General features: G+C 47.2%; 1 protein-coding gene across 1 annotated transcript in view; it reads left to right on the forward strand.

Moving 5' to 3' along the window:
* MYO5B (myosin VB) overlaps nt 1–14,221 on the forward strand; it is a 184,632-nt gene that overhangs the window by 115,608 nt on the left and 54,803 nt on the right. Inside the window, exons 17-19 of the mRNA XM_014960788.1 lie at nt 1,220–1,306; nt 9,620–9,731; nt 10,628–10,839. Coding sequence (XP_014816274.1) covers nt 1,220–1,306; nt 9,620–9,731; nt 10,628–10,839 — 411 coding nt within the window. The remainder of the gene's footprint in view (nt 1–1,219; nt 1,307–9,619; nt 9,732–10,627; nt 10,840–14,221) is intronic.

Here is a 14,221-nt window from a genome sequence, read left to right on the forward strand (position 1 = left end):
TCTTAGGGAGGTAAGGGGCATCAGACTTCCAGCCTGGATGAAGTGTTGGCACCCCATGGTGATATTTGTGACATCTGACTGCAGGCTGTGTCTGAGGTTGATCCCTCATGGAGAAGACTTCAAGAGAGCTCCCCCGTCCATCTACCTCTCCTGTTTATTATTTATGGTTATGGAAATTGTAGCCTTGGGGAATTCTTCCTTGAAGCGAGTGACAGCCAAGACTGATTTTTCCACCCTGCCCCGTGTTTACGGTGTTGTAGTGAATAACTTACCGTAGACTTGACAGCTCTGGAGAATTTAAAAATGCACCAAGTAGCCTGTTTTTTATGCTGCAGCGGAGGCCGAGCAGAATTATTCATGGAATCTTGACCCATGAGTGTAAATACTTTGGGTTTTCCAGATGGGACAAGCAGGTTTCTGAGAAGCTTGTGCTCCTCACCCTTGTTGTGGAAACCTAAGATGTCTATGGGCATCGACACCTATGGGCATCTACATCTTAAGAGTCCAAGCTTGATCCAACGACCTCTTCCAGGGTCCAACATCTTGAGCTGGAGGCTTGGGACCTCTCTGTGTGTTCAATGGTGGGGATGGAAGGAGAGAGATGTGATGGGAGATGCTTGTACCTACGTTCTGTCCAAAGATGGATGGATCTGAAAGTGGGTTCATGCCAGGAACCAGGGAGAGCACAGCTCAAGGATTCAGCTGGAGGTTGGCATGAAGTTTTTCGGGACAAATGGCTGATGGAAATGAGATGCCAGTGGTAAGGGGTCAGCTGAGAGCAGAAACACAGAATCACAGAATCTTCTAGGTTGGAAGGGACCTTAAAGATCATCTTGTCCAACCGTCAACCTAACTGACAAAAATAGACACCCACACAACAAACAAGGAGCATCATCACTAAACCATACCTCCCAGCACTACATCAACCCGTCTTTTGAACACCTCCAGGGATGGTGCCTCAACCACCTCCCTGGGCAGCCCATTCCAATGGCTGACACCTTGAATTTCCATGTGACGTCTACCAAAGCTCTTAGTTGAAACATGAACATCACTGTTGTTGATTAACTTAACGCTCTGCAAACCCATGGAACCTATTAATTGCTTGGTTTTGGCATGGAATTGAATAGATGAGATCTGTTTTGGCTGTTGAATGGGTTTTCTTTCTGGAAATAGCTTGGTCTTCTCGTTGTGTTAATCTCTGCCTTAAATGTAACTGCAGGTTTGACCCGAAGAGAGCGGTGCAGCAGCTGAGAGCTTGTGGAGTGCTGGAGACCATCCGTATCAGCGCAGCTGGATTCCCATCCAGGTACCAATACTGGGAATTTGACGTGGTGGTGTGTGCTGGTGGGCTTTACTCAGCAACTTCATTAACTGGGGTGAGGGAGGGAGAAGAAACCACTGGTGTTTTCAGGACAAACAGGGTTGGTTTATATCCAGGGTAGATTTTCATAGAATCATAGAATTGCCCAGGCTGGAAGGGACCTCCAAAGGTCATCTAGTCCGACCTCCCGCAGTCAGCAGGGACACCCCCAACTAGACCAGGTTGCCCAGGGCCTCCTCGAGCCTCACCTTGAATATCTCCAGGGAAGGGGCCTCAACCACCTCCCTGGGCAACCTGTTCCAGTGCTCCACCACCCTCACAGTGAAGAACCCTCTCCTCATCTCCAGTCTAAAGCTGTTCCCCTCCAGCTTTTCCCCTATTTATGTTTTATTTCGTTTTGCAAAACCCCCGTTAGGTCCTGGGTTCCTCAAATCTGAGGTTGGTTATCAAGCGATGAGCTCCATCGTGGGGCTTCTGAAAACTGTGTTGTGTTGTGTCCAGTGTTTCAGCTGGTGCTTTCTGTGTGGTCCTGAGAAGTAATTTGCTGTGGTGGAATCTCTGAAAACATTGGTGTGTGGCAGATAAAGGAATCCAGCTTTGATCCCATTCGGAGGTGGACAGAAAGTAGGAATATAATGGCTTTGTATCATAGAATGGTTTGGGTTGGAGGGGACCTTAAAGACCATCTCAATCCAACCCTCCACTGCCCTGGGCAGGGACACCTCCCACCAGATCAGGTTGCTCAAAGTCCCATCCAGCCTGGCCTTGAACACCTCCAGGAATGGGGCACCTCCAACCTGTTCCAGGGTCTCACCACCCTCACAACAAAGAAGTTCTTCCCCAGATCTCATCTCAATCTCCTCTCTTTCAATTTAAAACTGTTTCCCCTCATCCTATGGCTCCCCTCTCTGATCTGGAGTCCCTCCCCATCTCTTCTGGAGCCCCTTGAGGGACTGGAAGGGGCTCTAAGGTCTCCCTGGAGCCTTCTCTTCTCCAGGCTGAACCCCCCAACTCTCTCAGCCTGTCCTCACAGCAGAGCCTCACAGCCTCACAGCTCCAGCCCTCAGAGCATCTTTGTGGCCTCCTCTGGCCCCGCTCCAACAGGTCCATGTCCTTGTTGTGCTGTGGACTCCAGAACTGGATGAAGAACCTCCAGGTGGGGTATCACAACAGCAGAGTAGAAGCAAGCATTGCCCTAGAGGACTCCTTCCCTGCTTGCCTGAAGCTCCTCATGCAGAAAGGTTCCTTGCACTATACACTTTGCTTTCCTTTTCGAGAGCAGAGTAGAAGCAACCTTTGCCCTAGAGGACTCCTTCCCTGCTTGCCTGAAGCTCCTCATGCAGAAAGGTTCCTTGCACTATACACTTTGCTTTCCTTTTCTTCCCTGGCTTCAGTCACCTCCTGCAATAGTCATTTCAGCCAAAAAATTTTTTTATTATACTTGCAGAGAAAGAAAATAAGGATTGTAAATCATTATTGAGGACTTTTCACCCCGCGAGTCCAAAGCAGGGTGAAACTCTCCAAACTCTTGCCTCTTAAAAAAGGAAAGGTTGTGGGTGGTGTGGCTCTCGCTGATTGCGATCCGAAATTCAAAAGAGGTTTTTTAGGGCCCACTAAATCAGAAAACATAAACTATAAATAAGCCCTGAAGATGACAAGGGCGAATAATTCTAAAAATGCATCAATAGCGTTTGAGTGCCAAGCGGCTTTGTGTTAATGTCAGCAGAGCCATCAGCCTTTATATATGGAACAAAGGAGTTATAAATACGCTCAGTAACGAGCCGGCTGAGCGTGATGCTGAACACCATGAGAAATTTCCCCATACTGGTTTTTGGGGAGGAGCATCCTGCCCTTCCCAGTTGCCTTCATCTCCTGCGAAGCTGCAAAGAGCCTCTGAGGATTCACGGCAGCTTCCGTGCGTTGAGGTGAGATGGTTCTGCCCGTGTAGAACCTCTGTTGGCCAGTGACTGTGTCTAGTTGTGGGTCCCCCAGTTCAAGAAGGAGAGGAAACTACTGGAGAGAGTCCAGTGGAGGCTACAAAGATGCTCAGGGTCTGGAGCATCTCTGTGCTGAGGAAAGGTTGAGACCTGGGGCTGTTGAGCCCGGAGAAGAGAAGACTGAGAGGGGACCTCATCAATGCTGAGCAATATCTAAAGGGAGGGTGGCAAGAGGATGGGGCCAGACTCTTCTCAGTGGTGCCCAGGGACAGGACAGGAGGAAATGGGCACAAACTTGACCATAAGAAGTTCCACCTGTACATGAGGAGGAACTTCCTTCCTTTGAGGGTGGCAGAGCCCTGGCAGAGGCTGCCCAGAGAGGTGGTGGAGTCTCCTTCTCTGGAGACATTCCAACCCTGCCTGGACACATTCCTGTGGGACCTGCTCTGGGTGGCCCTGCTTTGTCAGGGGGGTTTGGATTAGATGATCTCCAGAGGTCCCTTCCAACCCCATATCATTTTGGGATTCTGTAACTGAGGAGGGGAGAAACCACTGCAACACTTGGAGACCGGCCGAGCCCTATTTCTGGTAAATAATTCACCGGTGCAAAGATCGCTCCATCCTCCAAAAACTCATAAAGGGATGCTTTTGGCTCTGCTTATGTCCTTTTGGTTCTGAGATTTATTTATTTGTTTTCCCAGGACACTAAAAATACAAAACTCTTCCATCACTTCAACTTGTCAGCTTTTCCTCTTCCTCCAGGGGGAAGAAAAAAAAAATAAAAAAGGGTGTAAATAGCTATTTCAGCCTTTTAGTGTGACCTTCTCCAGTTCAGTGTTTGGGCTTCTTCAAGGGCAGATATGTGTTTATTTGAATGTTTCTAGAAGATTATTGTACCCAGCAAGGACTCTGAGTAAAATAAGATGTTCACTTTGGGTTCTGGTTGTGAAAATGGTCATAAAATTCCAGTCTTGAAAATCCGGACCCAGGAGCTGGGCGACATCATTGAAAAAGTGTGAATAATATATATATTTGAATTGACTTTATAAGTCCATTTGGCAAAAGCTGCTTCCACAGGATCTTATTTTGTGGGAAATATAATAGACATTTCACTTCTTTCTGCCTTTTTACATCCGTGCGGTCTGTCTCGGTTTTCATCATGATGAGTGTTGATTATTCCTCTCTATTTTCATATATTTTGAGATAAATTGGACTAGAATGGTTGATCAAGGATAAAACCCAAAAGGAGGGTGGTGGCTTTAAATTTAAACCCCCTGTGAAGGCTAGAAATTTAAACCTCTGAAAATAATAATGGAAAACTTGATCTTTGGTGGGTTTTGCTTCACTTGGGGTGGAAGAAATTGACTTTTAGAGCAAGGGGGGATTTTCAACATGTTTTATCTCAAGGGAAGTTTTAACACAGAAACAGGAGAAAATGGTTATTTTCATTTTTTAGTATTTACATCGGAATATTTTCCAGTAAATTTTCATGAGAGTGATGAGGCTTTGGGTCAAAGATCCCTGGATAAAGCCACCTTCTGCTCTTATTTCACCTTTCTCCGTCGCGGTTACTTTATACGTTGAAAAACTGAATGTTTAGAGGATTCCATCAATGTTTTTATTTCATTCCTTTAAGAAAAAGAAGGAGTTTTAATAGAGTTTTTAGTGTTGTATCGTGTAGGACACGATGCTTTTCCACTGATAGATGAAGCCTCGTGCTCCCCATTTTGGGTACGCCCGGCTTTATTTTATCATTTCCCTGCTCCGCTGCGCTCTGCAGCTCTCTCAAGTAAATTGAAAACATCTCATTTGGTTGGAAACGTTACGGGGCCGTTAAGAAATGTATTTATAATGTACATAAATGACGGTGATGAATGGACTGGCTGAGATGAGGAGATAATAAATCTATCACCAACCTCTGCGGGTAAAGCATGGAAAACGTCTCTGTACTATAAAACCATTCATCATCTTCGGAGAAACTGGCTACCTAAAGAGAGAATTAATTAGGGCAGATCTCCATTAGTAACAAAATACTCTTTAAAACAAGTTTTTTCACTTGTATTTTGTCAAAACTCTACGTGTTTTCTTCTTGCTGGTTCTGGTGGTTTCCAGGCAGTGGTCTCCCAGTAGCTCTTAGTATCGTTGTCATTGGTGGCTCTTCGAAATACTCTTATTATAAATAAGAGTTGTTATGGATGAAATGGATGAAACAAATAGATACAACCCAACAATCCTGGGCACTAGAGCACGCCCTGAAGTGCCATGTCTACAGGTTTCTTAAATACCTCCACAGATGATGACTCCACCACCTCCCTGGGCAGGCTCCTCCAGTGCCTGACCACCCTCTCAGGAAAGTCATTCTTCCTAATATCTGATCTAAACCTCCCCTACCGCAACTTCAGACCATTTCCTCTGCTCCTGTCATTATTCCCTTGGGAGAAGAGGCCAATCCCCACCTCTCTACACCCTCCTTTCAGGGAGTTGTAGAGGGCAATGAGGTCTCCCCTCAACCTCCTCTTCTCCAAACTAAACATGCCCAGTTCCCTCAGCCTCTCCTCATAGGACTTGTTCTCCAGACCCCTCACCAGCTTGGTGGCTCTCCTCTGGACATGCTCCAGCACCTCAATGTCCTTCTTGTAGTGAGGGACCCAGAACTGAACACAGTACTCAAGGCGAGGCCTCACCAGGGCCTAGTCCAGAGGCACCATCACTGCCCTGCTCCTGCTGGCCACGCTGTTCCTGATACAGGCCAGGATGCTGGTGGCCTTCTTGGCCACCTGGGCACACTGCTGGCTCATGTTCAGCCAGCTGTCCACCAACACCCCCAGGTCCTTTTCTGCTGGGCAGCTTTCCAGCCACTCTGCCCCCAGCTTTTAGCGTTGCCTGGGGTTGTTGTGACCAAAATGGAGGACCCGACACTTGGCCTTGTTGAACCTCATCCCATTGGCCTTGGCCCATTGATCCAACCTGTCCAGGTCCCTCTGGGGAGCCTTCCAACCCTCAAGCAGATCAACACTCCCACCTAGTTATACATAGATGTGAAAGAATAAAAACCAGTGTGTATGCACCAAACCATTGAGCTTCACTATTTCTGCACCGGAGAGATCTCCTTTGTAGGGTTGAGGCATCGTGGTTGTTTCTCTCAAAGGACAACTTTGTAAGGTAATTTTATACCACTTTCAGCCTGAAGTGGTTGAACCAGACACGTCACATTAAACCTGAGAGCTTTAATTGTTCCTTTCTCCTCGGGGGGAGATCCTGTAACAGCCCCTCTGAACCCCTGCAGCTTTATTTGCCGTGTGAACCAGGACTGAAGATATTCCTGCTGGCCCCAGCGTGGCAGAGCTTTTGTCTCGATATTCCACGGATGAGAAACCAAAGCAGGGTGATCTCAGGAGTGTCACCTCCTGTTAAATCAGCGAGGGTGGCGAGAGCGACTTCGTTACAGCAAGGGCGATTTTCTCCTTGGGGGGAGATCCTGTGACAGCACCTCTGACCCCCTGCAGCTTTATTTGCCGTGTGAACCGGGACTGAAGATATTCCTGCTGGCCCCAACGTGGCAGAGCTTTTGTCTCGATATTCCACGGATGAGAAACCAAAGCAGGGTGATCTCAGGAGTGTCACCTCCTGTTAAATCAGCGAGGGTGGCGAGAGCGACCTCGTTACAGCAAGGGCGAAACGATGTTGGGCAGTGGAGGTTGAACATTTGAGTTGTGAACCCCTGGGAGATATGGATAAAGGGGAGGTAGAGGATTATGGATGCCACCAGCTCAACAAAACACCCCGATGGCCATCAGGGAGCGTATTCCTTGCCACTACCCATAATTTCATATGAGGCTTAATCATAAATAATGAATTATTTATGTTAGGCGAGAGCGACTTCGTTACAGCAAGGGCGAAACGATGTTGGGCGGTGGAGGTTGAACATTTGGGTTGTGAACCCCTGGGAGATGTAGATAAAGTGGAGGTAGAGGATTACGGATGCCACCAGCCCAACAAAACACCCTGATGGCCATCAGGGAGCATATTCCTTGCCACTTCCCATAATTTCTTATGAGGCTTAATCATAAATAATGAATTATTTATGTTAAAAATGGGCTGAAACGGAAACAATGTGGAAAATCGAATTTTACCCCCCCATAGAGCAACAGGCTCTGAAGACAGATCCTTTTTACAGTGATTTATGATCTGTTTTGAAGGGATTTTTGTAGGTATCTGATTCTTCATCTGTGGGATCTTCATCTCTCTCCCGGTGCGGGGAGGTGATGGATTTTACTGCTTTCTGAGATGCGCTTAAAATGAAAACGGGTTTTATTCGCACAGAGCAAAAGGATTAAGGTACAAAATAGGAAATGGAATTATAAAACTGAGGCATTTGGGAAGCAAAAAGAAAGTGAGTTTAGGCTTGAACCCTACATGCCACAACCCCATGGTCTTTGAGTTCAGTTTTGACGTATCTCAACCCACAGAGAGCTCCCTGTGGTAGATATTTGGGGTTTTTTTTTCCCTACCATGAGCAGGGACACCTCCCACCAGACCAGGTTGCTCCAAGCCCCCTCCAACCTGGCCTTTCAAGGGATGGGGCAGCCACAGCTTCTCTGGCCAACCTGGATGAGGCTCTCACCACCCTCACACCAAAGAAGTTCTTCCCCACATCTCATCTCAATCTCCCCTCTTTCAGTGTCAAACCCTTCCCCCTCTTCCTATGGCTCCCCTCCCTGATCCAGAGTCCCTCCCCAGCTTTCCTGGAGCCCCTTGAGAGACTGGAAGGGGCTCTAAGGTCTCCCTGGAGCCTTCTCTTCTCCAGGCTGAACCCCCCCAACTCTCTCAGCCTGTCTTTGTAGGAGAGGTGCTCCAGCCCTCTGAGCATTTTTGTGGCCCTCCGCTGGACCTGTTCCAACAGGTCCATGTCCTTCCTGTGCTGAGGACTCCAGAGCTGGACACAGCACTCCAGGTGGGGTCTCATGAGAGCAGAGCAGAGGGGTAGAATCACCTCCTGTGACCTGCTGGTCACGCTTCTTTTGGTACATCCCAGGATGCAGTTGGCTTTCTGGGCTGCCAGTGCACATTGCCAGCTCATGTTGAGCTTCTCATCCACCAACACCCCCAAGTCCTTCTCCTCAGGGCTGCTCTCCAGCCATTCTCTGCCCAGCCTGGATTTGTGCTTGGGATTGCCATGTCCCATGTGCAAGACCGTGCACTTGGTTTGATTGAACTTCATGAGGTTTGCACGGTCCCACCTCTCAAGCCTGGCCAGGTCCCTCTGGATGGCATCCCTTCCCTCCAGCGTGTCAACCACACCACACAGCTTGGTGTTGAGGGAGAACTTGCTGAGGTGCACTCGATCCCATTGTCCATGTCTCCAACAAAGTTGTTGAACAAAGATGTCCCAGTACGGACCCCTGAGGAACAGCACTCAAAATATGAAGGTGGACATGGGGCTGCGGGGTGGAGGAGGAGGTGGGATGGGGATCAGGCTCACAGATGGTTTCGTTGAGCGAGGGCAGAAATCAAAATCTCTGCAATTCTCTCCCGACTCCCTTTGATGTTTGTTCTGCATGTTTTTGTGAAATAACGACTTCCAGCTACTTGACAGCGCTGGAAACGCCTGGTGTTTTAATTAAAATCTCGGGTTTTGAGGGGTCCATAATTCACTGTGTTAATTTGGGGAAGGCTGAAACTTGGCAGATGCTGAACTGATGGCAGGATCCAACGGTGGCAGGAGATGATTTTTCCCAGCAGTAGGATACAGGGCTCTAATTCCTTCGATTAGTGTTGCGTGTTTGGAAACTTCACTCCTTGGTGACATCCAAGTGGCTCCTTTGTCCTTTCAGAGTCCAAAGATTCTGTGTTCATTTTAAGGGTCTCGGCCACAGAGATGAATGAATGAATCCCTTCAAATCCATATTCCACAGAGTTTGGAAGAGCGTAACGAGGAAGAGTTTCTATTTGATTGTTTGCCTATCGTCTTATCAAGATGGATTTTTGTTGGGTTTTTTTGGCCAAATCAAGGGATCTGTGATCTCTTCAAAATTAGTATATTATTTCCAAAGGGAATAAAGTTTCTGCATGGAACTGGTAAGATGCAGCAGCTTGGGAAGCCCATCAGGAGGAGTGAAGACATGATGCTCTGTGGCCTTCCAGTTCCAGGCTAGAAATAAGGACCTTCGGTGGCAGGGGATGGGGGAGACTGGGGGTCAGGTTTGGGGTGACCAAGCTCCTTCTGGGTGGCCTCAATCCACCATGAGAGATCCCTCAGTCTATGAGTTCCATATTTTGACTCATCTATGACTCCAAATGCTTTATTTTAAGGAAATTATCCCTGACCTGGAGGCTGATCCTGTGCGTGCTTTGCTTTCAGATGGTCCTACCACGACTTCTTCAACAGATACCGCGTTCTCATGAAAAAGAGAGACCTCTCTAAGAACGACAAGAAGCAGATCTGTCAGACCCTGTTGGAAGACCTCATTAAGGTGAGCTGGGACCATATTGTTGGCAGTGATTTGTTTTACAGCACGGAAGCTCCTGGCTTCGATAGGGTTTGAATTACTCTCCTTGCTCCTACTTCACCTGTGTAGGAACCTTAGTCAAAGTTGGTTCTGTTACCCCATCATTAAATGTCTCTTTGCACAAATAGGAGAAAAATGCAATAATGGCCCTATCTTGACGTGTGGGAGACTTTTCTTGGCCACCAATATGTAGAAAAAGCATCCCAGAGATTGGAACATTTTTCTCCTTAAGGAAATAAGGAGTCTTTGTCTCCTCTCCTCACCAAAATCTTACTACTCAAATTCATGTGTGTTATTTTTAAGTCCCAACTGGGCACGCAAAAGATTCTTCTTGTTTTCTTGCTGTTGAGTAGCCCAAAACAGCATTTGAGCCAGGTTGTAATGTTTGATCCTTTGTTTTCCTTGTGGGGTTTTGAGGGATTGACTCCATGGGGCTCCTCTCTGCAAAAGCCCATCCTCCTTATGCACCAAGTCTTGGCTGCAGAGCCACTTGCAGAAGCATTGATCTTCTGAAGCAAGAAGTCTTTTCTTGAAGTCCTCTGGCCTTGCTTTGCTCTATTTAACCTTAAAAACCAACCAACCAACCAAAAAAACCCCAAACCGTTAAAAAGTTGTATAAATATATGAAACTTAAGACCGAATCCTGGTGCTGCCTTCCTCAATGGGGATATAGAAGCTTAATTAGTTTGGAATTTCATAATATCTTCACCACCCAATTAATAAGAGATGTAGAGCTGAGCTGATCAATTTGATTTAAAGTGGGTTTTTTAATCTGTGTGTACGAGCAAGATAGACTGAAATAAATAAATAAATAAATGTTTGCCTTAATTAAATTTAGTTTCCTTTATGCTTTTGAAAAGGATCCAGACAAGTTCCAGTTTGGACGTACCAAGATCTTTTTCCGTGCAGGCCAGGTGGCATATCTGGAGAAACTACGAGCAGATAAGTTCAGAGCTGCCACCATCATGATTCAGAAGACGGTGCGGGGCTGGCTACAGAGGGTCAAGTACAAAAGGTTGAGAAGAGCTGCCATCGTGGTCCAGCGTTACACGCGTGGGCACCTGGCGCGGAGGTGGGTGCTGGGAAGCCCTCCCAGGAAGGGCTAACTGGGAGGTCAAGTGGGAAACCACTTTTGGGCGCTCGTGTTCTCCATCTGTTCCATCCTGTAGACCTTAAAGTTGGGGGTTTCGCAGGAGAAACAGTGGAAATGCTCTGGGTGGGGTGTTGGCTTTCAGCCTGGTGAAAACAAGACCCATATTGTTGTGAAAGTTTCCATGCTCAAGTTAGGACTCGCTCTCGGGTGTCTCTTCTCCCAAGGAACAGGTGATGGGACAAGAGGAAACGGCCTCAAGTTGCACCAGGGGAGGTTTAGGATGGATATTGGGAAAAATTTCTTCATGGAAAGGGTTGTCAAGCCTTGGAAGAGCTGCCCAGGGCAGTGGTGGAGTCACCATCCCTGGAGGTATTTAAAAACTGGGCAGACGTGGTGCTGAGGGACATAGTTAGTGGTGGTTTTATCACTGTTAGGTTGATGGTTGGACTTGATTATCTAAAAGGCCTCTTCCAACCCAAACAATTCTATGATTCTACTTATTCCTGGCCCCTCTCCCCACCTTTATTCGAGGGCGAGAGATCAAAACTCTTTGCCTCCAACTGATGTCGTGTCTCTATTGATTTAATTTCTAGGTGCTGATTCAGGCAGCTCAGCTGTAATTGGGTGACTAAAATACTCTGAGATATTTAGCTGAAAGTGTTTTGCAGAAGTAATATTTTTTCCAGCTCTACCTCTGGCCAAGGGCGTTTGGATCGGCCAGTGAGGGCTTTGCTGGTTGGTATGTTCTCCTCTTTGGCAGGGGCCAGCTTTGTGTCTCCTTGGTGTCCACAGGGGAGTTCTTAGAGTTGATTTACTGTATTCTTTGTGATGAGAAAAATCACTGCAAATCATAGAATCTGGGGAAGAACTTCTTTGGTGTGAGGGTGGTGAGAGCCTGGCTCAGGTTGCCCCAAGAAGCTGTGGCTGCCCCATCCCTGGAGGGGTTCAAGGCCAGGTTGGATGGGGCTTGGAGCAACCTGGTGTGGTGGGAGGTGTCCCTGCCCAGGACAGGGGGTTGGAACTGGATGATCTTTAAGGTCCCTTCCAACCCAAACCATTCTGTGATTCTATGATCTGGCCAAGCTGGCTTCAGGCACTTGCAGATAGGAATAAAGAGTAGATTTGGGTCCTTTCAGCTTTGTTTCCCTTCTTATTCTCTTAGAGAAGCTGTGGTGGGTTAGCTCATTGTTGGATTTGGAGCAGCAATGTTCTCCCTGATTCCAAATTAGGATCTGCACATCAAAAGTGCTGCTCCCTAATCTGCAGCCTAATTAACTCTGCTTGCCCTTGGGCAACGTGAGATGCTTCCTATGTGCTACAAGGCTCCTGAACAGTCACCCCATCAGAAGTGCTGCTCCCTAATCTGCAGCCCAATTAACACTGCTTGCCCTTGGGCAACGTGAAATGCTTCATGTGTGCTACAAGGCTCCTGAACAGTCACCACTTCTCTCTGGATTTCTGGAGGAATGTTGATTTCTATCAATTATTGGAGCAACAGAAGGTGAAGAACTTCCATGTTCCTTCCAAGGATTTCCTCTAAATCCTACTGTATTTTGGAAGAACGTGAGATGCTAACTGAATTTGTGGTATTATTTGGTTTTGGTGAAAGGGATTGACAAAATGGAGAATCCAGGGATGAGAAGGGCTCAAATGAGCAAAGCTGGGGAATTTGGTGACTTTTATTTAAAACTCAGCACAGATTTTTCTTGTCCTCGGAGGTTCATGTCCTTCTCTTGGCTCATGGCTACAGGTCCCTCTCACCAATCTCACAGCTTAATTGGAGACAAGGCAAATGAGACCCAAGCAACAAGAGGAATCACAGAATCATAGGCATAGGAAGGGACCTCTGGAGATCATCTAGTTCAACCCCCTGCCAGAGCAGGTCCACCCAGAGCAGGTTGGATAGAACCCATCTAGGTGGGGTTTTGAATGTCTCCAGAGAAGGAGACTCCATCACCTCTCTGGGCAGCTTCTTCCAGGGCTCTGCCACCCTCAAATTGAAGAAGTTTCTCCTCAAGTTGAGATGGAATTTTCCAAATTTCCTCTTGTCCTGTCAGCGGGCACCACTGAGAAGAGTCTGGCCCCATCCTCTTGCCACCCACCCTTTAGATATTGCTCAGTATTGATGAGGTCCCCTCTCAGCCTTCTTTTCTCCAGCTGAACAGGCCCAGGTCTCTCAGCCTTTTTTCATCAGAGAGATGCTCCAGTCCCTTGATCATCTTTGCTCCTCCACTGGATCCTCTCCAGCAGTTCCATGTCCTTCTTGAATTGGGAGGCCCAGAACTCAACAAAGTAGATTAAGAAAAAGGGGGAGTCTGTGATTATTTTAGCCTCTCTGGTGGGCTCTCCATGCACATCTACAGCCTTGGAGTCTATATTTGACTTTGCATCAGCCAAACATCCCTCTGAGGAGGGGAGGAGGAAGCTTTGGTGATGTCCAAGAGACTATGAGCTCAAGGAGGGGCTGGAAGCAGGAGAAACCACCTGCTGCAGCGTTTCTTCAACGTGATTTTCCAGTTCACCTCCTTGTGCTGGTTTCCTAGGGATGGATGTCACCTGAATAAATCCTTTCTTCCCTCTTCAGGAGTGGACCATCCCTTGTCCCCTTTAATAAGCTCTGGTTCAGTGGGTCCTAATGAGAAACCACTGGCCTTGACGAAGAGAAGCTCTTTTAGTTTGGATGTGCTTTTCACAAAATAAAGAAGGGGATCAACTATCTGTATAATGCTTCACGCCGAGAGCAATAAACGAATCGTAAACACAGCAAAACAAGCTAATTATCAAATTAGAGGGGGGTTTTATGGGCGTAACAGCAAATTGAGGAGAAATGGAGCAACGTGGCGGGGAGTCCATCACATCCCTCGTTATTTACTTCTCCATGAATTGCTGGGGGCTCTGCTCCTGAACGTTGCCAAACCAGTGCACGCCGGTTTAAATGTCAAATCAATTTGCTGCCCCTTTTCCTCCGAGTCAGGAGATCCCCCGTGCCACCACGCTTCGCTTCTTAGAGTGAAGGAAGCGATGGAGCCCACCTCAGGCGTTGATTGGCTCAACTACAGAAGGTAATGAGTTTGAACCAAGGAAAAAAATGGGAAATATTTGGTTTTAATGCCATTTAGGAATAACGAGGTGGGTTGATTACTGCTCCAGGGTGCTATGGATGCTGTCTGATTGCCTTTGTGTTCCCATTATTTTAACAGAGTTGTGCTCTTCTTCTTAACCCTACTGCTGGGGTGGTCCTTCTTGAAGGCCATCAAACTACCTTTGGAGAAAAGATTTTTCTCTCTGTCCAGCTTAAAACTTATTATGATGAAAAAAAGAGGGATTTAGTTTGACTGCTCACCTTTCTCCTCTGCTTTGC

Source organism: Calidris pugnax, unplaced genomic scaffold, assembly GCF_001431845.1.
Source record: "Calidris pugnax isolate Ruff unplaced genomic scaffold, ASM143184v1 scaffold150, whole genome shotgun sequence".
NCBI classification, from domain to species: Eukaryota; Metazoa; Chordata; class Aves; order Charadriiformes; family Scolopacidae; genus Calidris; species Calidris pugnax.